The 26,611-nt window shown below is 41.5% G+C and overlaps 1 protein-coding gene across 3 annotated transcripts in view; it reads right to left on the bottom strand.

Moving 5' to 3' along the window:
* Positions 1-10,014: 10,014 nt before the first annotated feature.
* The window catches only part of LOC116040215 (cytosolic carboxypeptidase 4), a 125,380-nt gene continuing 108,783 nt past the window's right edge, over positions 10,015-26,611 (bottom strand). For 2 of the 3 annotated variants that reach the window (XM_031285502.2, XM_031285504.2), the window contains exons 23-27: positions 25,740-25,871; positions 25,515-25,577; positions 25,290-25,403; positions 21,510-21,658; positions 10,015-12,433 (exon numbers count right to left, since the gene is read on the bottom strand). In XM_031285502.2, the coding sequence (XP_031141362.1) occupies positions 12,136-12,433; positions 21,510-21,658; positions 25,290-25,403; positions 25,515-25,577; positions 25,740-25,871 (756 nt within the window). In that variant the 3' untranslated portion in view covers positions 10,015-12,135. The remainder of the gene's footprint in view (positions 12,434-21,509; positions 21,659-25,289; positions 25,404-25,514; positions 25,578-25,739; positions 25,872-26,611) is intronic. The other variant, XM_031285503.2, reaches the window with a different exon arrangement.

Below are 26,611 nucleotides of genomic sequence, written 5' to 3'. Positions count from 1 at the left end.
GGGTCTTTAAATCAGGTTTCACAGCAACACCTGTGGCACAACCTACGGTACATGTAATCTAATTAAACAAGACACAGTAAGACTTTGTTTATTACAGTCAGGAAGTATTGGAAGTGAAAGACATAGACAAAGTGTATATTTGGCTCTATGAAGCTCAGTTTGCTGTATATAACATGCATATATATATGTATATATATATATATATATATATATATATATATATATATATATATGTATACAGTATAACGTCAGACAAAGCAGATGTGTGCTATTAATGTAAGTACACATGAGAAATGCAGTTTCCAATTATAGTTCCCAAGGTCCATCACACAGGGAAACATATCACAATATATCTTGAAATATCATGACAGTAATCTATCAGGAAACTAAAATAAAGGACATACATAGCTATATTTGTTGTTGCCTCCAACAAGCAAAAACAAGTAAAAGAAACGTTTTTCTTTTTCATTTTTTTCTGATATTAACTTATCGTGCAATCTTTCTTTAAACAAGTGAAATTGTCATATAAACCTAAAATTTTTCTGATAAATGATTAAGATATACAAATGTTAATAATCATTTGCTAAATTTGTTATTTTCTGCAGTGTCTTGCAATCGCAATGTGTACGTGCACTGCACGTGTTCAAGTTCTCCATTAAATCCACTGATGTGTAGACACACACACACACATACACACACACACACACACACACACACACACACACACACACACACACACACACACACACACACACACACACACACACACACACACACACACACACACACACACACGCACACACACACACACACACACACACACACACACACACATAGAGCAATCTATAATTCAGAGCATTAATAATTAAATTGCTGGTCCAGAGTTATTGATGTCTGTGGCTCCCTGAATACACTACCGTACTGTACCACAGTTCGTTAAGTGTTTGTGTGTGTGTGTTTGTGTGTTTTCATGTGAAATAACTTCACACACACACTACTGGATTCCTTTGTTGAGAGAGCAGCACCTCACGTCACCGTGTTCAACGTACCCTGCTGCAGGTGGAAGTGCTGAAACAGGTTAACACACAACTGCATTAAGAGAAACCTCATCAGATGAAACTTTAATGATCCAGAGGGAGAGATGGCTCTTTGCAGCACCCGAGGACACAGCACAGAACCCAAAAACCTGCAGCTACTGTGTCTTTGTCTCACTAATGAACCGCTCTGATTGGCTTGAGAGAAGGTGGACTTAATTTAGACTAACAATCAATCGGGTTGCACCAACGAGGATTATACTAGGTTTAGGGATAATCTATGATCCCATTTTAACTTTAATTGAAGACATGCTGGTGAGGTTAATTTGGTTAACTGGTGACTCCAAGTTGCCTGTAGGTGTGAATGTGAGCGTGTATGGTTGTCTGTCTCTGTGATTGACTGGCAGACTGTCCAGGGTGCACCCGCCTCTCGGCCAATAGGATTGGCTAATAGATGCTTAGCTACAGTAGATCTTTGAATGGATGTGCCATCAAATGAACATCACTTACATCGTTACTTTGTGATAATATGAATGAATGTAATGGTGATGAACTAATGTTCTATGTCTCACAGTTTTACAGTTGTGGTCTTTAAAAATAAATGATTTTTTCCCACTGTTGTTTCAAATCCTAGGTTGCATCAATCAATCAATCAATCAATCAAACGTTATTTCTATAGCACATTTCATACAAAGCGTAACTCTCACCAAAATGCAAACTAGGATCTTTTTGTGAATGTACCGGAGTCAAACTTTTGTTTAAAAGCATAATTAGGACGGAAACGCCACTTTACCGTATTCTCGTTTTCGGTTAAATGGCCTTTTGAATGGGAGTCCTAGTGGCACTACTATGATCGCATCAAAATCACTAATTTTAAAACACTAAGAAGTAATATTATGTAATATGTGATATTTTAAGTCATGCCATTAAGGTGTGCGCAAATGGCTCTGGGTCTGGTAGGATCTACTTGTTGTATAATTGTTATTATCATGCTACACATAGCATCTTACCATTTTGACTTGGAGTAAAGACGAGGAGGAGCACTATGCTTGGTCCCAGCCAATCATGCACTCTCCAAGCTGCTTCAAATGCTGGAAACTGTGTTGAAATATGCAGTTTTTTATTGGAAGTGCTATAGTACACTGATTACAGGCACAGCACAGTTCATTAATAGTTTAAGAGAGATGTCTCCCAGATACATGTGCTCCATCCAGTAGGACTTAGCTGTACAATATCCCTCAGTGTGGTTAAATCTGTCACCTACAGGATTCAGAGGGAGGAAAGAAAAGGAGAGGGTGAAATAATCCATTTGCTTTTTCCTCATTTGGCAGCAAGCACATAAATGTGGAAGAACATGTGGAAGAGGAAAGTGTGACACACATGAGCTGCCTCGAGAAGACGGAGGAGGAGATGAGGAAAGAAGAATTCAAGCCAATGGGTTTTATGGTAATAACGATCGTGCTTTATTAAGCATAGAATAAAAAATATACTAATTGCCTGTATAATCTGGGGCTGGCAGTTAGTGAACATTACAAACACTCAACAATGCAATGAAATTAAGGATGGCATCATTATGGCTTATGGTTAAAAGGCTTAAAAACACAATTTTTCGGAGCCATACAGATGTATGCAGGAGAGATGGACAGTGCCGAGAGAGAAAATTGGAAGTTGAGGTGTGAAAAGGAGACGGAAGCATCAAGAGGAGAGACTGTGAGGGAAAAGAGGAAGGAGGAGATGAGAGAGGAGAAACCAGCAAGAATTGTGCAAAAGAAAAGTGGTCTGAGGAAAGAGAGAGCAGGGGAGAGGAAGAGAATAATTCCTGAGGCAGCTGGATGCCACAGCTTATTTCCGACTGTCTGTCGGCTGAGCCAATGAAACATGAAATTGAATTATCTTCTCTATAAGTTACAAAGTCAACGGAGCTGAAAGGGGTTCAGGATGGAAGAGGGAGGGGAGGAGATGGAGAAAGGAGAACATTGGAGGAAGAGGGACTGGAGAGAAAAGATAGAGGACGGAAACAGTGAAGAGGAGAAAGAGGAATAGATAAACTCTCTTTTGTCAGACTCTCCCACAGAATTGTTGATCCACTGGCTATTTCCATCTGTCCAACTTAGCTCTAAGTAATATGTCATGTGTAATAGTGATCTTCAGAGTCATACGTCATGTGGACACAAAATCAGACCTAACAGGCAGAGCTTGAAATGACTATTAGCATAGAGGCGGATCAGATGGGGAAAATACACGATGGGGCTACTATGAAGCAGAAAATGAAAATCTGGAAGCATGGAAAACTGTCTCAATGTAGGATCAGCTGCACTGCTGAACCTCTGTTCAAATCATCAAATTGCAAACACTGTATTGTAACCATTTGTATTCTGTTTTTTCCACTCTGGTTCATATTCAGTGATTTATTTACATGTACATTTACAACTTCTGGCTCATGTGTTGTGTTGTGTTGTTGCATTTATTAGTGCCGTTGGCCTCATTAGGGTCATGGCCGAAAGAACGAGATCCAGGGTACAAGCAGCCAAAATGGGTTTCCTCAGGAGGGTGGCTGGCGTCTCCCTTAGAGATAGGGTGAGAAGCTCAGTCATCCGTGAGGAGCTCGGAGTAGAGCCGCTGCTCCTTTGCGTCGAAAGGAGCCAGTTGAGGTGGTTTGAGCATCTGGTAAGGATGTCCACTGGGCGCCTCCCTAGGGAGGTGTTCCAGGTACGTCCAGCTGAGAGGAGGCCTCGGGGAAGACCCAGGACTAGGCGGAGGGATTATATCTCCAACCTGGCCTGGGAACGCCTTGGGATCCCCCAGTCGGAGCTGGTTAATGTGGCTCAGGAAGGTGAAGTTTGGGATTCCCTGCTGGAGCTGCTGCCCCCGCGACCCGACCCCGGATAAGCGGACGAAGATGGATGGATGGTTGGCCTCATTAGGGGTCCAAGCCCAAGGGGGGTGGTTCACAGATCCAGCAGAGCTCAATGAATGTAAATGGGAAATTTCCTATTGCAGTTTCTCTGCAAAGAAGACGTGAAGTGGTACTTCTGCAGGAAGTGGAGGTACTTCTGGAGGTTGGAAGTTGTGTCTTAAGTCATGTATTCACTCTGAATGTCAACACAAACTTAACTGTTCATAAATTTGGAGCGCTATTGAAATATCCCGTTTGGTTATTCAGAGCAACACTCTCGGAGCAGCAAGGCGTTCTCTGGACACTGTTTGAGGAGACGGAAGAGACGATAGAGACAGAGGAGATGTAGTATATGATTTACTTAACACACATGGTTCCATTTGGCTAAAACAAATGGTTAGAGGTCACCTTCTAGAGGAAGTGACTTTGCTGGAGCAAATGGGGGCCACTGACTGATTGGCCCCAGTACTGGACTGAACTACCCCCATCACCACGTCTCATGTTACACAGGACAGTACTTAACCTCATGTTTGAAGAGAAAATCTTCACAGTAGCCATATTGACTGAGGAGCCCTAAACTGTGCACGTGACCATAAAGTCCAGTTCGTTTGACTAGTGTGATCGCTTATCTGTGCCCGGGCACGCTTGAAAGAGGTGGACCAGGGCACGGTTGGGTTGGACTCAGGCACGGTACGCATCAATGTGATCGCTAAACATGACCGCGTCTGAGTCTTACCTTTCAGATGAACCGGAATTGTAGACGGTGAGTCCCGTAATGTAACAATGTAAGCCTGATTGTTTTATTGCAGTGTGAGTGCGGGCCAGAGGGGGAGTTGGGAGGGGGGGACAATCGTGCTCGGGTACGGTTCAAGGCAACTGGGCCAGGTGTGAGTGTGCCCTTATTAGCAGACCTTGTTTTGATTTTGGAGCGTCAAATTAGGACCCAGTGCGACCAAAGCTGCTTTTTCAGCAGCAGCCGCATGCATGTTTGGAGAGAGTAACTGTAATGATGTGATCAGAATCCAAATTTATCTTAAGCCTAATTAAATCATATTCGAGCAGCTTACTGCCCAAGACACCAGGCATGAGAGCAGCACAATACTGCTGCGTATACACCACCCAGTTGTCCCACGAACATCAGAATCTTCTATCTTCTTTTAGAGTGAAACACGAGAGCAGAGAGGATGTTCCGAAATAGGTAAAAAATAATCTTCACATTGAAGATTGCCGAAACTAAATACATTATTTTGGGTAGTAAAAATGTTTTTGCAAAGCCACTCAGCTGATGTGATTGATACCAGTAGAGGCCACAAAGACCTAATTTCTGGGCGTAAAATTAGAATATTACCCTGATCACGTTGATCACATTGTTTTATGGATGCCTCTTGGATGATTTATGAATGTTTATTTGTGTGGACCCCAGGAAGACTTGCAGCCATTTTTGATGGGAATCTATACACAGAATGAAGAAAGCAGTGCAGTTTGGTTTTGTCCCAAATGTTCCAAGTTCTCAGTACATCAGTACATCAGTAATTAAATTCAGCACAATCAACAGCTAAAATAAAAAAATGTTCGAATGGCAAAACTTGATTGCAGAATCACAACAGCTGATCACGTGATGCTGGGGCCAAACACTGGATCCCAGTAATCTTTAATGACCTTTTGAGATTCCTTATAGACAGATTTCTGTTGAACGTGTCCACCAGCTTAGCTGGCGTGGATCAGAAGAACATAGACAAGAAATAAACAAGTGAAAGGCATTAACCACATTTTATGCTTACTGTTCACGCTTCTGTTCACAAAGTGAAGTTCCTGCTCTTTAAGTGAATTAACTGGTGTATTCCTTCATCAAACACAAGTTCTCTTTTCATACATAAAGCAGAGAGACTGGATGAAAGACTCCAATCTTAATATTTCCTCAAAGAGGCCTTTTCTTCAGAGAAATGTTTGAAACCCAATTACAGTGATTATATACTGTGAAAACATAATGGCTGGTTGTTCAGATAAATATAGATTTTTATGTTCTGACAAAAACCGATATGTATGCATATATGTAAGTGTTATGTCATGCTTTGTAAATATTATCAGTGATACACAGGTGTGCCGGTAAAGTGAGTGAAGATAACAGAAAGGTACAGACAGACACTCCCACCGAGTGGAAGAAGAGAGACACACATCACAGCAGACGTGAAGTCAGATAGAGACACAACAAGAGAAAAGGAGACAAAGAGAAACGCTTTCAAATTAAAAGTCAATTCCCTGAAAAATAAGCCAGCCTGTTTTTTCTCCCCCGAGCCATTCTGCCTTCCTGATAAGCTCGCGCTAGGCCACTTTCATTAAAAATACTGGGACCAGCCTTGTAATTATATGGCTTAATGATTAGACTGCAGCAATTCCATCTAGTTTATTCAGCTGATAGAGGAATTTGAATAAACACCTCACCTCCCATAGCTATACCACACACACACACACACACACACACACACACACACACACACACACACACACAGACTATACTGTTTTAACAAACATACACACACTGCCATGTCACATATACACCTCTTCTTATGTACTGTGAAAAATGTCACTTTCCATGCAATCACATGCAGAATCACTGTCACATCTTCACCTTCTTACAACACATTTTTTTACCAAGTCATTAAGAACAGGTTCTTATTTGCAATGGCGGCCTGACGAGTGGCAAAACCACTTAGTGGAAGGGAAAGAGGGCTAGAAGATGAAATACATTAGATATACATACAGTTTAAAATGACATACAACACAATTTGAAATACAACACAGACAGCAGTAAACACCGAGAGAAACACACAGGTACATGGGAAAACAAAGGCTCAGGTAAATGTTCATCCTCACTCATTTTCATTATTGAGCTGTGTCGACATGAAAATACCAAAATAAAAATAAAAACAGTTAAACCTCCTCTTTCAGTCAGCAAATAACAGAAGTGCTAATCACAGCCAACATCTTGTGAGCAGTTTGGCGGTCGAGTTACTCCGAGTGTCAGCTGGTCCCAATCCTGCCATCTGTGCACACCTATACTGTGTTAGAATTACAGCCCAACTTAGTTCTCACTTACATTATCTCTGCAGTCAGACAACACACCGAGCAATAAGAAGGGTTTTTATCACTGGTCATAAACACTTACCTGTGAGCAGAACTTCCTGCACTGAGACCGACATTGGGCACCAGTCGCCCTGAAACAACATCTGTTTACATTGAAGAGACAAACAGAAAATATTCATATGTAACCCCCGATGTGATCATGAACATTTTCATAGTTAACTGTAATTTAATGGCACAGTTTTTCCCAGTAACTGTAACAGATTACAGTTACCTTTTTCTATGTAATTAAATTACGTAACGCCATCACATGTAACTGGTCACTCCCCAACACTGAAAAACACATTTCATTTCATCACTACATCCGAATCATAGATTATCAAGCATCTTGATAAATGGAGTCCAGCCTATCAATGTGAGTGGCAAACAGGCAGAGAGAGAAAGAGAGAGAGAGAGAGAGAGAGAGAGAGAGAGAGAGAGAGAGAGAGAGAGAGAGAGAGAGAGAGAGAGAGAGAGAGAGAGAGAGAGAGATGTGCTCCTTTAATTAACATACACACACACACACACACCATCCATATGCCTGCTGTTTTAATGTGTGTACATTGGTATATTGCTATGCTAAGCCTTAAGAGGGTTAGAGAGGCACCCTGGTATTGGCTGGGATTAAAGGGCTATTACACTAATAAATCACTGTAATGAGAACATGGGGTCAGCCAATTCTGGGGGAAAAGTAATCTTCTTGGGACAATACTCAGTAAGTCCTTATCTGTGTGTTTTCCCACAGAGCTAACTAGCTTGATGAGCTCCATGTTGTGTCCTGGCATATGAAGATACAGAGTGTTTGTCATACTGGGAGATGGCGGCCAGAAAGTCCACGGCCTGTTGGCATTTCATGATAGGACCACCGAGATGAGATAGGATGGAGCTTAAACAAATTCTTCTGAGCAACCTGGGTTACTGCAGCCAAACAGTAAAAGGATATCCAAATGTGGACACAGAAAGTAAGTATATAAAGCAACCATGACGAGGAGAAATGTCATATATTAAAGGTCCAATGCGTGGGAATTTCTCCCATCTAGCGTTGAGATCATATATCGCAATCAACTCTCTCCCGCCATGCAGTTCAAAGTACGTATTACAACTATGGTAGCCTTCACGCTTTTTTCTGATGACGACGGTCTCTTGCTCTTTTCAATATCCTTTTTCTTTTTCTGGGCGAAGAAGAAGACTCCTGTTCCTGAAATTTGGATTTTGAATATGTGTGGTCCTCCATGTTTCCTTCTTCAAACTTGCTGGGGCCAGGAAGCTACGATACCCATTAGCAGCATTAGCAGCACCTGTGGGTTTATCATGTGACAGCAAAAACGTGAAAGGCGGAGCAGTATGTCCTGTATGTCCCTTACCGGCTAACGTATTTCAAGATGGAGCATGAATATGGAGCGTCTACCCCAGTTCATGGAAATACTTGGAATTGATGGTGGAGGTAAATATTCATGAAAAAGGACAAGTTTGTGAACAGACAACACAGATTTTGATAATGAACAACTAAAAATGTTACACACTGGTCCTTTAAGGATAGTATTCGAGAAAAATTCAAATGAAGATTAGTGAAAGTTCAATAAGGAAATCTAAGACTTTCTTATCCAGGGCTTGTACATGTTTCTGTGAGCCAATGTGACGGCCACATTTTCGCTTTATGATGGATAGCGCACAAGTTGAAGGAGCTGATAGGATTATGAATAAAAAATTAAATTGATTGATTGATCACACATGAATCAAGATTCTGTTACTGCATTGCCTATTTCTCGTCTCAAATGTTTTCAGAAACATGTTTTATTGTTAAACTGTAAAATGCGAATGTTTGCTCTGGCCAGTCAGCGGTGCTTGGCTCTGGCTCGACTTGCAGAAGCCATTAGGAGCATTTTGGGGCGAAAGAGGAATATGGGGTTAACACAGAGTATCTGTCTCATGTATCAGGATATAGTTTCAGCAAATATGACAAAAACATTTTTTTTTTAAAGTTACTTACTGAACCTTTAATAAAGGCACTGAGCCCAAAGAGGGAGGGGGTTTAAAGACGTGATTGGGCCAGCCCAGTGTCAATAAAAAAAATAAATTAATTAGTTAATCTATGGGCTGGTCCCTGGGAAGATGCCCATCATGGCTCAGCCATAAATCCTTCTTTAATTGTTCTGTTGGAAGTCCATCAACTTTATAAAAGTTCAGTACTAACTTGCACGTGTACCCCTTTATTGTCAAACGTTATTTTATGCCTGGTTCATATATGTTCATGAGGAGAAGAAAAATTATAAATTTACATAATATTTAAAAGAACATCATAGCCACAAGCCGAATTGTATTTAGACATCAGTATGTATCCATTAGAGATTTGTGTGACAGAATGATGCTCCTTTATCAGTTATTATTTGATTCTAGCTGTCAGGTGGTACAGGCGTACCATATGATGTGTTAGCAGCTGTTAGTTTCTGCTTGTGGAAGGCAATGCTCTGCAGGCTGCTGCTCTGACCGAGGTGGAACACTCCCCCCTCGTGGATCATTTCCAGCCAGAGTGGGTTGAGATGATGAACTCACGAGGTGCTTTGCATCTAAAAATACCACACTGCAGACTGGATGGTGTGACTTACCCTCCATGCTGTGTGCTCAATGGTTTGTTAGAAAAGTTAAAAAAAAGTATGTATCTGTACTGAGATTGGAAGGTCATTCTTGACCTCACCAACAGCATTTAACAATCTCACCACAAGGTCCATTTACAGTAGAAGCTGTTCTGGAGCTTTCCATTGTATCACATGATCTTCCTCAGCAGATTACAGGTTACAGTTTTTGTTTCATAGTCTGTTTTGTCTTGTCAATATTTTGTATTCCTCATAAAAAAACATTATTGTATGTATTTATATAACAACTTTGAATATAATATATTCATAATTTCTGTTAACAAAATGAGTAATGAAATTGATGTTTCTGAGCAGTGATGACAAAATCAACAAACGTGTTCAAATTTTTATTGAAAACTAACTTCACATCTGATCCACAAGACAAACACATTTACTCTAAGTGCCTCACATCTTCCATGAGTGTCAATGGAAATTACACATATCTTATCAAATTTAGATCATAACACATACATTTAACTGTTACACAAACAAAAGATCACAGCACCACCCTACACTGTATGATCTACATATGCCATGCACAAATTCAGCTATCATAAAGTAGAAATACCTATTGCACACTTATAGTATTGTTTAACAAGGACTAGTGTTTGGCCAGGATTATTAATTAATGCACCCTCCTTATTGCTGCTGAGTAAAACCCTCCTACAGAAACCCTTCTAAATTTAACTGGAGTTGTTTTCTTCTGAAGAAAAAGGTAGTTAGCATGTAGTGTGTATGTTCCTATAGGAATGGGTTCATTCTACTTACGCTTATTTATTCGTTGCATGAGACAATCCACAATCCTATTAAGACTATCTTATAATACTGCTGCGGTGACCAGTTGCTAATAAATCATTTAGAAGCTGATTACCATCCTGGACTTTTGGAAACTGTAGCCTGTTTTTCAGCTTTAAAAAAGGCATGACTGCATTGTTAGCTTTCCTCAATAAGACTCAAGTTCCACACTTCATGTGCGTTCAGGTCTGATTGAAATGGTCACTTTCTTTCAAGATTTGTACTACTACAGTATTTGTCTATAGGAGGTCATACACGTTTTAGACTTGTGTGTTGGAAATGGTGTATCATACTGCTGATCCAACAAAGAAAAGACTTGGAATACGCTGACCTTCAAAGAGCCAATAGTCATTTGAACACTCTGGATAAATATGTGGAATAACTAAATCTTAACTCTAGATCTACTTACGAGCTTTTTGTTTGCTTTCAACCTCACATCTTGACACTCCCTGTCTATATGCCACCACCTGTTATCACATGGCTGACCATGACCAAGACCATGAGGAGCAGTGGAGAAGCTCAGAGAAAAGCCAGTATTACACAATTAATGTTATGCTGACGATCAACTAATGGGCCACTAACTTGGATGATTTATCGATTTATCGATTATCGATTAGTCATTTTTACTCAATTAATTAAATTGTTTACACAACATCATCAACATCGTGCTAAGTATACAACGTAAGCTAGTAATAGGTAGTGATGGCCAAATGTAGCTTCATGAATCTTCATGAATCTTCATGAACCATTGTCTTTATTTTCTAAGCCCACTAGATGGCGCTATCTACTCAACAAAGTTTTTAAAGCACACAGAATTGAGTCTTTTTCTTCGAACCAAAAGCACCATCTAGTGGGCTCATAAAATAAAGAAAATGGTTTGCTTCATTTGGCCATCACTTGTAATAGGGGACTCCATTACCCACATGATTAAGACTAGCATCCGCAGCCACTGTGTACTATCTACCCAGGGCTAGAGTTCCCGACATAGAGGCTAATCTGCTGACATCATGTAGGGTGAATGAGGGAACCCAGTCGGCACCAATCAAGTAAAGATGAAGCAGTAAGAGATCACAAGAGAAAGCAATGTGAAGCCCTTTGTAAAGTCTGTTTCAATATGAGCTTTATAAATTAATCACTAATCATTTTTCTGATGGTTAACAATGACATATCAGTGCGAGGATGGTTTACAGGCGCATGTGATGAATTAGTGGTAGGACGCTGTCTATAAACAGTTACAGTCGTGTGTAAAGACAGCTGCTCTGGTGCTGCTGGAGCACTTTGTCGTTCCTCTCATGTCTAACAAGTGGTGGAGCAGGCACAAGTATCCATATCAATCTCCATGATAACTCAGCAAATCCACGGACTGATCAGATGGAGAAGAATGCTCCACAAAAGTGAGTGAACCGAGATTGTTCTATTAAGCCAGACTTTAGTGTAGAGTAGTGTTTTCCTTCTCTAAAGCCTGTATTTAAGGTCACACTCTACTCTAAGGTTAAAAGAGAAATTATATGTTATCCACTCGTAGTTTAGTTTGTGTGTGTCATTTACCTAGGTGTTTCTTTTCTTTCAAATGCACCTGCTGAGCTCCAAGGAGGAAAGCTTACAGTGATAGAAGACCTTTTAGAGAAGAACTGTAGAGAAATGTAGAACTATTCCTTTAACTTATGATTTGTCCATTGATGCTCACACCGTTTCTCTTCTCGCTGAGGGCCTCGCTGGAGGCCTGTCTCATCGGGTGAGGGAAGAGACGGCTCTTCATGCTCGACTGCTGCGACTGGCCAACGCTGCCTCGTCCATGTCTTGCTCTCCTGTGTCCTTCGTCACCCTCGTCCTCTTCGTCACTACTGGCCATATTGCTGTTGACATCTGAATCCAGATCAGTGCCTTTGAGTGTGGGACAGTCTGTGGAATACTCAATCTCCTCAACACATGGAGGCTCATCGTCTTCAAAACAGCTACATGAGAGAAGAAGAGAGTTGTTACGTTAAGTAGTGCTCACTAAAACATGCTGTGTGAATATTATTCCAGTTAGCAGTTTCCTTGTTTCCTTCTTGGTGTGTCATAGGGATGTCAGACACTCTACATCTCCTGTTTTCTCCGGGGACAAGGGGACAGGAAGAAGACATTTCACTTATAGTGTTAATAGTCTGGAATGTGTAAGACTTAGATATTAACTATGACATGCATGTTGAAGTGAGATAGCACACATGCTATTAGCTCACTGGTCTAGGGGTATTATTCTGGCTTTGGACAAGGGTTCAAATCTCCAACGAGTCCTCAGAGGTGAAAACTCTTTTGCCTGAGTTTTTAACTGTCCCCCTTATGTGATTCATGCAGGTCTTTGTCTCCTGCTGACTTTTTGACATGCCACAGTAGAAAAGGGGTAACGGGTGTAAACATGTGTAGATAATAAAATGAATGATGGCTGATATCCATTTAGCTGCTTGAGTTTCAGACTCCTGGTGTTGTTCATGCTGGTTGGCTGTGACACTGTTATGACCTACTGGGACATTTTCCTGCTATGGCATTTGTGGTGCTTCCAGTAAAACACCAGTCTACAGCCATGCTAGCAGCTCTGTTAGGCTGGACAGACATAGTGATGCTTTTTAAGCTAAATGCTAACATCAGCGTGCTAACAATGCTCACAATAACAATGTTAACATGGCAGGTTGAATTGTTCTTTCAATAATTAAGAATCCATTTGACTTTTCTCAGGGAATGAGCAGTAACTCCTGCTGCAGTAGTTCAAACATAAACTGAAATATCATTAAGTCAAAAATAATGTCTCAATGATTTCTATTATTATAAGAAAAGACAACTTTCTGAAGGGGCCTGTATGTGTACCAGGGACGTCGTTAGGCCTATTTTAGGGGTGCTGAAGCTACCCTAAAATGTCTCTAAGCCACTGTAAATAATAATAAGAACAACAATAATAATTAGATTTTTGAATTAATCTTCCTTCACCATTCATCTGTGTTTGTCGGTGTGTAGTGTGTCTGTTTTAATTCTTTTTTACAACTGTCAGATGGTCGAAATGGCTGTTAGAGGCTCAACGAGCACCTACGTGCACGGTAACGGTATGTGGATGGGCAAGGTAGAGAGTTAGCTACTGAAGAGAGCCAAGCGGCATTAAAACAAAGCAGAGAATCAAAGATTCTGCAACTGTATCAAGCATCTCATTATCACTAACCTTATCCCCATTCATATTTAGACGCAACAAATGATATATATCCAGCTACAAAATAACCAAAAAGTCGGAAGTTAGACAGAAGTACAAAGAGTCGTTGTGCTATCAAGATGATGCACCGTCTCGTTGCATTGGTGTGAACTGGCAGCTTTCAGAGCGTTGCAGACCGGAGCGTTGCGAGTAACTGGAGGATTCATCTCGTCTAATCGTTACTCTCTGGTCTGAACTCGCTACTGCATGCGCACACACACACACAAACACACACACACACACACACACACACACACCGATACACACGCAGATGAATGTTGAAGGAAGATTGATTAGCTACACATAGTGAGTGATACAGCGTGAAATTGTAAGTTGTTTTTAATGACCTGCTTACCTTTAGCTACGTTTTCTTGAGGTAAAGGAAAGGGGATAATTTGGTTTGCTTTTTTGGTTTGGTAAAAACAATAGTCTAGCTAGAGTGAACGAGCGAAATACAAGAAGTAGTTAACCTAGCAAGCTATCCATAGCTCTTTATTCATTGCCAATAATATAGCCTATCTCTATAGTATTCTACAACAATATCAGTCCCCATAGAATGTTGTTGTCACTGAAAACTAAATGTCATAGGGTCCCTGTTAATGCTATTGTACCAGTGTATCCTTCAATTCATTGAGCAGATGGATATTGGAAGATATTTTAGCAGAGAGAAAGAGAAGTAGGAGATTGATGATACGATATGAGATGTTGATTCTGATTGAGGTTAGTAGTGGTCTATAGCTCTAAGGAAATGTGGGGTGTTTTGTTTTCTTCTAACAATAAGCATTTGTTGGCAGGTCTAGGCACTAAGGCATAGACTAAACTAAATTATTTCATTATATTTCCTATATATGCTATATTCTGACCAACTTAACTTTCTGCATTCATTGGCTGTGATAAATTAAATAGGTAGATGTTGCCTAAATGTAGACTAGGCTAAACAAGAGCATATGCCCACAAATACACATGTAAAAATAAAATGAAAGCAATCCTATATACAGTACATACATACAGTAATCTTTACTCCAAATCTTTTATTCCTTCCGCCATCAGGTTATTATATTTAGACAGTAGCCACTTTAAATAGGATCCTTATCAATAGCTTTATCAATATTAATAATTGTTGATTTATATCATACATTGTATACATCATTTGGCAGAATAAATTGTCTTTGTTTGAGAAATGCTCAAACTCGTGATGTCAAATTTCACTATGACCTTAAAATTCTGGTTCTTGGGTTCTAACGTATGCAAGCCAAACTACACAGCGAAATGACACTCTGATTGAATCAATCCACAGTGCAGTTACAGTAATTAGTGTAATTAAATAGCATTCTTTGGACAACTTATCTTATAGAGAGAGGAATTAGATATAGTATGCTATTACTTTATCACACATTTACATGAGCAGACAGATAGCATTTAAGTCATTGCTTACAGAAGAACTCATCAGGCACAAAGTCTAAATTCACCCATGCAGTTTTGATGTGTCTAGAAGCTAACATTACAGTAACTTTTGTTGAACAGAGTAGAAATGGAAGAAGAGGATATGTCTGTCACTTGACTGGTTGTTGACATAAGTGTAGCTCTAAAACAGTAACAAAAGATGTAAGTGCAAAAGATTTTGCAAACGCAAGTTATAAATACCCTGGGGGCTAAGCACCCCCTGTCTTTAAATCCTAGTGACGTCCCTGAGGTGTACATTGCCTGCTGAGGTGGCAGGCTGAGCCCCGGCAGCTCTGGCCAACATCAAATCACAAAATAGCAAACATCCCTTTTGGGTACTGGTTATTTCTCCGAGTAAAGCAGGGAATATGACTTACAGAACACATCTTCAGGGTCTAGCAGAAGACAAACATACAGTTCAACTGCAGTTGGACTTTAAATGTTGCCTCATAGCAGCTTGTATGAAACTATCATAAACTATACCACTGGTTTTTACTACTACTAGAAATATTCAGAACCAAAATGGTATGTTTGTATTCCATCCAACTGAAATATTCTACATATCTGTTACATTATTCTCTACATATTTCCCCTAAACTCAACCTGCCATATCTTTGGGTACTTTTGGGACCTCTGTTAGAATTTTCAAAATTAATTGTGTGGGTCTGAACAAAGCTGCATCTGTAATGATGGACACCTGAACACATCTAACAACGTGCTGCATAGTTTTTGAATATATTTAATGTTCAGGGTCTGTCCTCCTCACACAGTGAGACCTTGAGCTCAGCTTCAATCACTGGGATTGGCAGCTGACAGAAAGCCCTGGTAACAAGTAATCTGATTACACACACACACACACACACACACACACACACACACACACGCACACACACACACACACACACACACACACACACACACATGGATGCTGGGAGAGCATGTAGAGACACACTGGGACTCTGTTGGGACAGAGAGGATGTGACGCGCACACTGATCTTCATCTTACCGTGAGAGAGACAGAGGAAGAGAGAGTGGAAGGAAAGAGGGATGCAGAGAGAGGGGGGGAGAGAAAAAGGAAGAGAGGAGAGAGACTGACTGAGCAGGAGTGAAAGAGACAGAAGGGACAGAGTGTATGTCTAGCATACTGATGACAGCAACTCATTGTGTGTGTGTGTGTGTGTGTGTGTGTGTGTGTGTGTGTGTGTGTGTGTGTGTGTGTGTGTGTGTGTGCGTGCATGCGTGTGTGTGTGTGTGTGTGTGTGTGTGTGTGTGTGTGCTGTGAATGGCAATGAAGCTTGTCTACAGAATGAGTCAGTACAATGCAAATGGTGATTCTCTGAAGGCAGCTTTGTTTACACTCTGATTTATTGGATTGGATTGATATTTTTTTCCATTATTAATTCCTCCTCTGAGCTGTGATATCAGAGCCAGCAGTTTGCACATGCTGTGCCTTAGCTGGAAATGAAGTTACATGGAGAAGAGTGTTCCACAAAACTTTCCTCTGTGTCAATAAAGTCCTAATTTGATGTTGGTGGTTTGAGATGCTTGGGAGACGCACATCTTTAAGAAACAGCCTCTGGCTTAATTGTAATAATAATAATAATAATAATGCATTTTATTTGTATTGCACTTTACATTTCAGCAATCTCAAAGTGCTACAGAGCATATCATAATGCAATTAAAAAATCAAGTCAAAAAGATCAAGGTCAATAAATAATTAAGAGGAAAACCTATAAAATACATTTAGTAAAAAGCTTTTTTTTTAAAGATATGTTTTTAGGTTTCGTTTAAAAACATCTGTAGTCTGTGGGGCCCTCAGGTGGTCAGGGAGGGGGTTCCACAGCCTTGGAGCAGCTGATGAAAAGGCCCTATCACCCATGCTGCAGAGCTTGGTTCTGGGGGCTTGGAAGGTGTTTGTGGTTCCAGACTGGAGGGTGTGTGAAGAGGTCTGGGGGGGTGAGTAGTTCCTGTAGGTAAAGGGGGGCATGTCCATGAAGGCACTGGTGGGTGAGGAGGGAGACCTTCTATTCAATTCTGAGTGGGACAGGGAGACAGTGAAGAGATTTCAGGATGGGGGTGATGTGATCATGCTTGCGCACCCTCATCAAGATCCTGGCAGCGCTGTTCTGGATGTATTGTAGTCTCTGAATGCTCTTGCCAGAGATCCCGATAAGGAGTGCATTACAGTAGTCCAGCCAGGAGGAAACAAAGGCGTGGACAAGCTTCTCTGCATCTGCCAGGGTGAGTGTTGGACGGAGTTTGGTGATGTTCTTGAGGTGGTAGAATGATGTTTTACAGAGGTGTTTGATGTCGGTGTCAAAGGTGAGTTGATGGTCCATTTTAACACCCAAGTTGGTGACAAATGTGGAAAGGGAGATGTTTTGGCCGGAGAAAGTGATACTAGTGATGGTGGAAAGGCGGAGCTGATGTGGTGTGCCAACTAAGATAGCTTCCGTTTTGGAGCTGTTCAGCTGAAGGAAGTTGAGCTTCATCCACGCCTCTATCTCCTCCAGGCAGGTGGTCAGTGTGGATGTTGGCAGGGGAGCAGAAGAAGTGGGGGTTGTCCTGAGGTAAAGCTGTGTGTCATCAGCATAACAATAGAATGATATACCATGTCTGCTAATGACTTTGCCAAGCGGGAGCATGTAGATGGAGAAGAGGGTGGGGCCCAGCACAGAGCCCTGAGGGACACCTCAGGTGACGTTGTGGGTCTGTTATTAGGCTTTGCCCAGGGCGACGTGCTCGGTTCTGCCGGTCAGGTATGAGATAAACCAGTTGTAAACATTTTCTGAGAGTCCAATGGTGTATTGCAGGTGGTGGAGGAGGATGTTGTGGTCTACTGTATCAAAAGCAGCTGTTAGGTCCAGGAAGATGAGTAGAGATGGGGAACCAGTATCTGCTGCCATCAGGAGGTCGTTGGTGACCCTGACCTAGGCTGTTTCTGTGCTATAGCCAGGGTGGAAACCAGACTGAAACTTTCCAAACAGGTTGTGTTTGAGGTGATCATGGAGTTGTGCTGCAACTGTTTTTCCCAGAACCTTTGATAGGAATGCAAGATTGGAAATGGGCCTGTAGATGGAGAGAACTTCTGGATCCAGAGTGGGTTTTTTCAGTAGAGGTCTGATGACAGCAGTTTTTAACGCAGATGGAATATGGCCGACCAGGAGGGAGTGGTTTATGATATTGGTGATGTATGGAGAGACAGCAGAGATGTTGGGAAAGGGTCCAGGGCACAGGTGGACAGCTGAATTTTTTTGATGATGTCCTCCACTTCTTCCTGTGTGGCATCGGAGAAAGAGCAGAGGTGCTGGACAATCTGAAACGGTGGGTCAGCAGTTGGGAGGGGTGTGAGCGGATGATATTAACTTTTTGTTTGAAAAAAGTGATGTGCATGTTGCACCTCTCCTCAGTGGTTTCAGAGTGGGAGAGTAAGGGGGGTTTGAGAAGGTGGTTTATTGTTGAAAAAAGTTGTTTGGAGTTACTAGGGCTGTTGTTGATGATGGTGGAATAAAACCTGGACCATGCATCCCTCAGAGCTTCTGCATACGTCCTTTTGTGTTCCCCGTATGCCTGTTTGTGACCAGTCAGTCCAGAGGCCTTGAGCCGCCACTCAATGACACGCCCAGCCGCCTTCATCTTTCGCAGCTCGCAGGTGTACCAGGGTGATGAGCGTGTGAATGAGACTGACCTGGATGTTAAGGGGGCGTGGAGGTCCAGGAGACCTCTCAGGGACTGGTTGCAGAAATCCAAAGAGTCAGCAACAGAAAGGAAGTCAGTAGAGCCGAAGGAGAGAAGTTGAAGGTCCAGGGCCAGGGCAACCGCATTGATGTTTTTCAGTTTTCTGAAATGGATCTGACGCTTTGGTTTGATGTGGGGGTAAGGAAAGGGCAGCTCCATTGACACGATCATGTGATCTGAAACACCAAGATCATAAACCTGTAGGTTGCTGATGGGGGCGGAGTTAGAGATGACCAAATTGAGTGTGTGTCCCCTGGAATGTGTGGGGACATCAATCAGGATGAACCCTTTCCTTTTAAGACTCTCCATAAGCTGTCCTCTGGATGGCATCACCTTACGCTCAGAGCGACCATCACAGTGTTTTAGAGAAAAACATGAATATGAAAGTTGCTGCTTTGTCTATGAATATTGTGTGAAGACTCCAGTGACCTGCTTAGTGATAAACAGCAGCACAATGGAATTGTAGCAATCATAGTGTGAATCTGATAATAATACAGTGTTAGTTTTATCTGACAAAGAGCTGCTCGTCTGAAGTATATTTCACTAGCTGAAAGAGAATATGAGGGCACAGCTAACTGTTTTCCATGGAGCACAGCAGGCGTCAGGTCTCCGGCCCTGGCTGCCTATGGATCATAGTGCTGAGCCAACGGTGTTTGTTCAAAGACAGGGAGAAGATCCTGTGGGTGCAGTGAGAGAGAGAGAGAGAGAGCGAGAAAGAGAGAGAGAGAGAGAGAGAGAGAAAGCAAGAGAGATAGAGAGAGAGAGAGAGAGAGAGAGAGAGAGAGAGAGAGAGAGAGAGAAAGCAAGAGAGATACGGGCTGAGAAAAGAAAAAGAGATAAGGGCAGACAGTATGTGGTGTAGACAGACAGCGTGTGTATGAGAAAGACAGAAACCCAGAGTGAGAGAATGAGAGAGCCTTGACTTCACACTCAGTCCCAGCTATAGGACTTACTGAATATCTCTTCCTTTCACAAAGATCTCTTTTAAGACCAGAGCTCAACTCTCCAGAGTTCCTCTGCTACAAACAGCAAGATATAGTTCTATCATAAGATGTGTGTATTATCCGTCCAGAGGTATGGGAACAGACTCTAAACAGACGATGGCATGAAAACCAAATGCAGCAGATAGAAAGCAAACAGAGTGTTGTGAGTATGATGTGACCTTGGTAGTTTCTTGCACTGGAATATTTACTATGCTATTAAAGAAATTGTTCTTGATAAATATGGTGTGCTTGGTGCGTTTTGGTTGTCTGTCCCTCACACACATCTCCGTTTTATCCATGCCAGCATGATGCATGCAGAATAATATTGCTTAGCTGTTCTGGCAGTATGCAGCACACCTAGACCAAGTCATGTTAGACAAGGGACACAGGAGGAAGAATAGAGCCAACCAGAAAGGAAAAAATGAATGAAGGACAGACATTATATGAGAAAAATGCAAACATGGACACAAAGACTAAAGCAGACAAACACAGGAACTGGTAATATGTCATATTATGAGGCGAGTGAAAGGATAAAGAGAGACAGATGAAAAAGCTACTCCAATAATAAGATGAACTTAAACAAGAAACAAGAAACACGAAACCCGCAACAGATAGTGTGTGTTGAAGTGAGCGTTGTGCTGTCAAAGCTCTCTGGGGAGATTGAACAACTGTGTTGTGTTCAGCCATTCAGCTCCACTTTAGATCCACACATCAATCACTACAAACATTCACACACACACACACACACACACACACACAAAGTTAAAGTGTGAAAATGATTCTTCTTTCAGAGCATGGTTTCTGTGTTGGTGAGACCCTGTACTCTCTACTTCATAAAAGAGCGTTGATAAGCAGTGACATCACTCTGTACCGATCCCCTGGTATCATCACTAACGATATCCGTAATTAACCAGAAATGACTGACGTATACATGTGCATCTACATACAGTAACAGTAGCTGTATTTACAGTAACATGTCAGAAGAGACATGAACACATCACACTAATCCTCTCTGCCCTTCAGTTGATAAATGCGTCAGTTTCCGAATAGATTTTTTTGATTTTACTGTTGTTTTCAAAGCATTGAAAGGTATGAGCCTGATTAGCCTGATAGAGATCCTCTAGCAGAGTCCTCATATTGGTTCCTAAATCTGGCCTTGTAATGATATTCATGATTATATCATATGATGGGGACTAGTTTGCAAGCTGCAATGCATTGTGGGCTCTGTGGAGAACCTGGCACTGTATGAGTGATGGATTTCTTTCACCCTTTCAGCTGTTTCACTCTTCATTGACAAGCTGAAACCTCGAGGTTGAGCTCACTCAGCTCGCAGTGTCACTATACCAACACATACTACACACTGGACCTGTCACTGGGCTCTAAGTGTATGCATGCTTGACACCCATGGTTTACTTTATATACTATTTGACATGGAGACTTGCAAAATTCAAAACCACTCGCACAATGTCTGTAGACAGCAAGAGATGGACAGAAACACATACTCCTTCCAATAAGGCGTGTGGTTTTTGCACATGCAGTCCTAACGTGCCCCTCTGTCCCTGTCAAAGTCTAACCAGCAAGACAATGTCCTCACTTTTTACCCATTTTGAGAAAAATGGATATGTCACAGGCCTTATCAGGATGTCTTACTTGTGAGACTTGTGGTCCAGGATGTTGTGGTCCACGTCGATGTGGTTGGTTCTGCTGTAGAGAGCCTTTGTGTCTTTGGTTAGAGACAGCAGACTGTGGCAGAACTTTACACCCATCTCCTGCAGCTCCCTGGTTCCTATCTGCAGGCCCTGTACACACACACACACACACACACACACACACACACACACACACACTTGTTTCTTTCTAAGATTGCAGCAGGCTCGGATGTATGACTTGCTATTCAGGCAGTTTTTTGTATAAAACCACCACCTCACAGAGGACACATGTATAAAATACATCATCTGTATTTGCTGAATAAACAGTAGGTAAGGGGAATGATCTTGTGATGCAAATCCCTCACTTCTCCTTCCCTCACTTCTCCTTTCCTCCCCTCCTTCCTCTTCATGAGATGAAAATCATCAATCTTTCTCGCCAGTAAAATATCAAGCAATTATGCCATTTTGTGTCCTCATTTTGACACATTTAAAGTGACATTCAGCAAGCGGCTCACACTTTGGTGTGTCCTCACTGGAGAGATGCAAAGCGTGCAAAATGTGTTGATGGAAAATGGGATGGAAAAACACTTTAAACAGTGTCTTCAAAGGTCAGCTCACAATGCCAGCACATATTGTCAAACATCACACATTCCTGTCTGGCCTGCTAGCTACAGGGACTACTTATTATTATATCAGTCTGTCCGTCAGTCTATCAGTCTGTCCATCAGTCTGTCCGTCAGTCTGTCTATCAGTCTGTCCATCAGTCTGTCCGTCAGTCTGTCCATCAGTCTGTCCATCAGTCTGTCCATCAGTCTGTCCGTCAGTCTGTCCATCAGTCTGTCTATCAGTCTGTCTATCAGTCTGTCCGTCAGTCCATCAGTCTGTCCGTCAGTCTGTCCGTCAGTCCATCAGTCTGTCTATCAGTCTGTCCATCAGTCTGTCCATCAGTCTGTCCATCAGTCTGTCTGTCCGTCAGTCTGTCTATCAGTCTGTCCATCAGTCTGTCCGTCAGTCTGTCCGTCAGTCTGTCCATCAGTCTGTCCATCAGTCTGTCCATCAGTCTGTCTATCAGTCTGTCTATCAGTCTGTCCATCAGTCTGTCCATCAGTCTGTCCGTCAGTCCATCAGTCTGTCTATCAGTCTGTCCATCAGTCTGTCCATCAGTCTGTCTATCAGTCTGTCTATCAGTCTGTCCATCAGTCTGTCCATCAGTCTGTCCGTCAGTCCATCAGTCTGTCTATCAGTCTGTCCATCAGTCTGTCCATCTATCCAACACTTTGATCCAGTGTTGTAATGTAACAAAGTACAAATACTTCACTTCTGTACTTAAGTAGAATTTTAACATATCTGCACTTTACTTCATTATTTATATTTCTGGAAACTTTTACTTTTACTCCACCACATTTCCTAAATAAAATGTATACTTTTATTCCACTACATTTCCCCTAAGTATCTTAGGTTACTCGTTACTACAAAATAAAATCATAAGAAATTTGTTACACTGGAAAAAAGCAGGTTTGGCGAATCAATGCTCCTAAATTGCCAAGATACTGCACCCTCCATTCCAGTTGGTGACCCTAATGTCTGTTTGTTGCCAAGCAGCAAAAAAAAAACAACCATAGGCCAAAACTAAAGAAGAAGAGGAGGAAGCATAATGACTGATCGTGTCATGGAAACACCTGGTGCAGGCTCTGTCGCCATGGTAACAAACGATGACCACCCTGACGACAGTGGTGATGAAGATAACGTTACACACCTTTGGCCATAAAGTTCATAATCAAAGCTGTTTTTTTTTTGCTTTTACTTCTAATAGTTAAGTACATTTATATCATAAAATTACTTTGGATACTTTAAATATCAGATACTTTAAGACTTTACTCAAGTAATATTCTAAAAGGAGACTTTAACTTCTACCAAAGTCATTTTCTGGTAAGATACTTGTCCTTTTACTCTAGTATTGCTTTCAAGTACTTTATACAAGATATTTGATCAGAATAAGTTTGTCTAACCCAGAGGTTTGTGTCCAGTCTGTGTGATCGTCTGACTGCTCCTGTCTTTTGATCCGTCTGACGCCTTTTTAGTTAGTTAGTTAAGCACAATTAATAAACATTAATTTGGAATTATGGCCTGAACTCAAAACCTACAAAAAGCTTTATGAAACCAGAATTATCTTACAATTGGACTCCACACTGAGTCTGCCTCTCCCACCATCTGAGCCTCTAACCATGACAGTGAGTGCTGACCTGATAATCCAACAGCTCTCTGAAACATTCGTCCATGCTGTTTTAACACATCAGTCATGAATATAAAAAATACATACATGTATGCTGTGTGTTTATTCTGATGTGTCTACATGCTGTAAGGCATCATTCACTGTAAGCCTGACATTCATGTTGCTCTTTTTCACTCATAACTATGATCATGCTGTTATTAGCAGCTGGGCCATAATTATTCTGTGCTTTTGCACTTCCACTATAAAGTGCTAAAAGCTCTTTATAGCTCGGGTTTATTGGCTCCATAAATAAAGGTTAGAAAACTGGTGACTGGAGGCTGAGTGCTCAACCTGGGACTTAATTACAGAGAGAGAGAGAGAGAGAGAGAGAGAGAGAGAGAGAGAAAGAGAGAGAGAGAATGATGTTTGGTGTATGACCCACACATCCTGTTGCAGAAAATGCAGGTTGATGTGGGACACAGAGCAAGAGACTTACTTAGGATTTGCGTCTCATTCTTAGCGTGTTCGTCATCATTTATTAAAGGAAAATCTAGTCAAAGGAGTTGAAAGTAGGGCTGGGCGATATGGAGAAAATCAAATATCACGATATTTTTGACCAAATACCTCGATGTCGATACCGCAACGATATTGTAGTGTTGACTATTGGTGCTTTCACAAAATATTTACACAATGAGATTTTTGATAAATAATCATCAGTAATGTGGATATAATGTCTAAGTGGGTAAAGGCAAATAATAGAACAGTTACAACAGTCTGGTAAGTCACTTTACTGTAATGCAGCCTTTAAAACCAGGAAAAGACAACACTTGTGCCATATTACGATATCCAAAATCTAAGACGATATCTAGTCTCATATCACGATATCGATATAATATCAATATATTGCCCAGCTCTAGTTGAAAGGTTTTACTAAAATGTCTTATGTTGATTTTTAATATCTCATTCAATCACTGATCTTTATCTAAAGCTAAAAACATCAGGCTATCAACCTTTAAATATGTGCAGCCTTGTGCGGGATGAATACGCGCCTGCAGTCGCAAAGGCACGGTTCAGGAGCAGAAACACTTTGAGCACCAAACGTCACCAGAGCCAGGCAGAGCAGGACTTCAGGACTCATTTAGTGGCACTATTTGCAAATCACATGAACTGTGCTCATTTACATCTGTAGTCTTCCCCTCCTCAATCCCATGGCCCCACCACTTGGGGGAGGAACCACTGGGGTCAGTTGTGCTACCACTCTTGAAGTTCAAGGGGCCATGACGGACCAGACTCGGGAAGCAGAGGCTGGCTCTGGGGATGTGAAACGTCACCTCTCTTTGGGGGAAGGAGCTGGAACTTGTGTGGGAGGTTAAGCGCTACCAGTTAGATCTGGTGGGGCTTACCTCTATGCACAGTCTGGGTTCTGGAACCATTCTGCTGGACAGGGGTTGGGATATATTCTTCTCTGGAGTTGCCCAGGGTGTGATGGTGTGGGGAAACTCTCAAGCCCCCGGCTAAGTGCCCCAATGTTGGAGTTTAATAAAAGAGCTATTTCACACATGCACACACCTTGTATATTCCCTGGTCACAGCCATTGTGAGTACTCTCCATGGTATAACTTCTGAGCACGCCCATTTCCCTCCAGACCACCACCCTGGCTGTGGCAGAGCGAGACTTCTCCACCTGTTCAAATCACAATAGAAATACAGGTACATTAATAAGCCTGTATTATATCAATGATATGTAAAACACTGGAGAAAAAGAGAGTATCATTGTAATTGTTGTTGTTATTACCAAATAGTTGCAGCTGTTGAAAGAAAAGGCGGGAGCGAGACGATCCAACGTCTTTGGAATGGTCTAGAGAGAGAGAAAGAGAGAGAGACAGTCTATCAGCATTTTCTATGTTGCAGAGCTTTCACTGCACTCCACCGCTGGAACATAAGGAGAGGACCATTTAAACTGAACTCTTTATGCCCAGCTGTGTGTGTGTGTGTGTGTGTGTGTGTATGTGTGTCTTACCCTGTATCCAGGGTCCTCCTTCAGTCCTGCCGTGTTAACAACAGAGCCAGACTGCCACAGAGTCTCCTTCAAACTGCAGCCGTACAGGAAGACGTTCTTCTTCCTCGAGTGGCCGTGGTAGTCGCAGAACACCTGCGAGAGAAACAGAGCTTTGTAGGGCTGCATTTAACATCACTGATCATAAAGATTTAAGGTGTCACATGATCTGACAGAATATTTTGTCTGGAATTATTCAGCCATGTGGAAATGATATGCTCTTGGAAACCTGTAATACAATTTTTGAATATGGAACTTAACCTGATGAACAATAAAAATACTCTGTTGAGATAAATAACGTTTATGTCACTATCTGTCCATCCATCCATATATATCTATCTACCTAGTTTTATACAGTATCTGTTAACCATCTTATTTAGCAACCTCTTTTTTTAAATTAGCAAAGTGAGCTACACATTTTTAATTCCTCGTATTTCCACAAGTTAACTCCTTTGACATACATGTTATACATCCATTCTTTTGTCTTTTTTTTTAACATACTGGCTCTCTCTCATTTCAAACATCCTCTGAATACAGTTTGGAAGCAAATTATTGTGTGCTTTGTATATTATCTGTGCAGTTTTAAGATCAACTAGATCACACAATTTTAAAGCGCATAAGTTAATAAACAGTGTCCATGTACTTGTACTTAAATCCATGCAGATCTGAGCATCACGTTTTTTGTTTTTTTTTAAAGTGCCAACCACCTGGCTGTGAAAAGGTTAACAAGTCCTTTTTAGGGTGCACATGCCTTTCGCTGTATGCCAGTCTGCAGCTTCAGTTGCAGTTAATTACATAAATTAGGCTAAAAAACAACCTCCCCAATCTAATTTGGA

Source organism: Sander lucioperca, chromosome 7 (genome assembly GCF_008315115.2).
Source record: "Sander lucioperca isolate FBNREF2018 chromosome 7, SLUC_FBN_1.2, whole genome shotgun sequence".
Taxonomy (NCBI): Eukaryota; Metazoa; Chordata; class Actinopteri; order Perciformes; family Percidae; genus Sander; species Sander lucioperca.
Note: the sequence above shows the minus strand (reverse complement) of the source record. Positions and strands in the feature narration are given on the sequence as shown.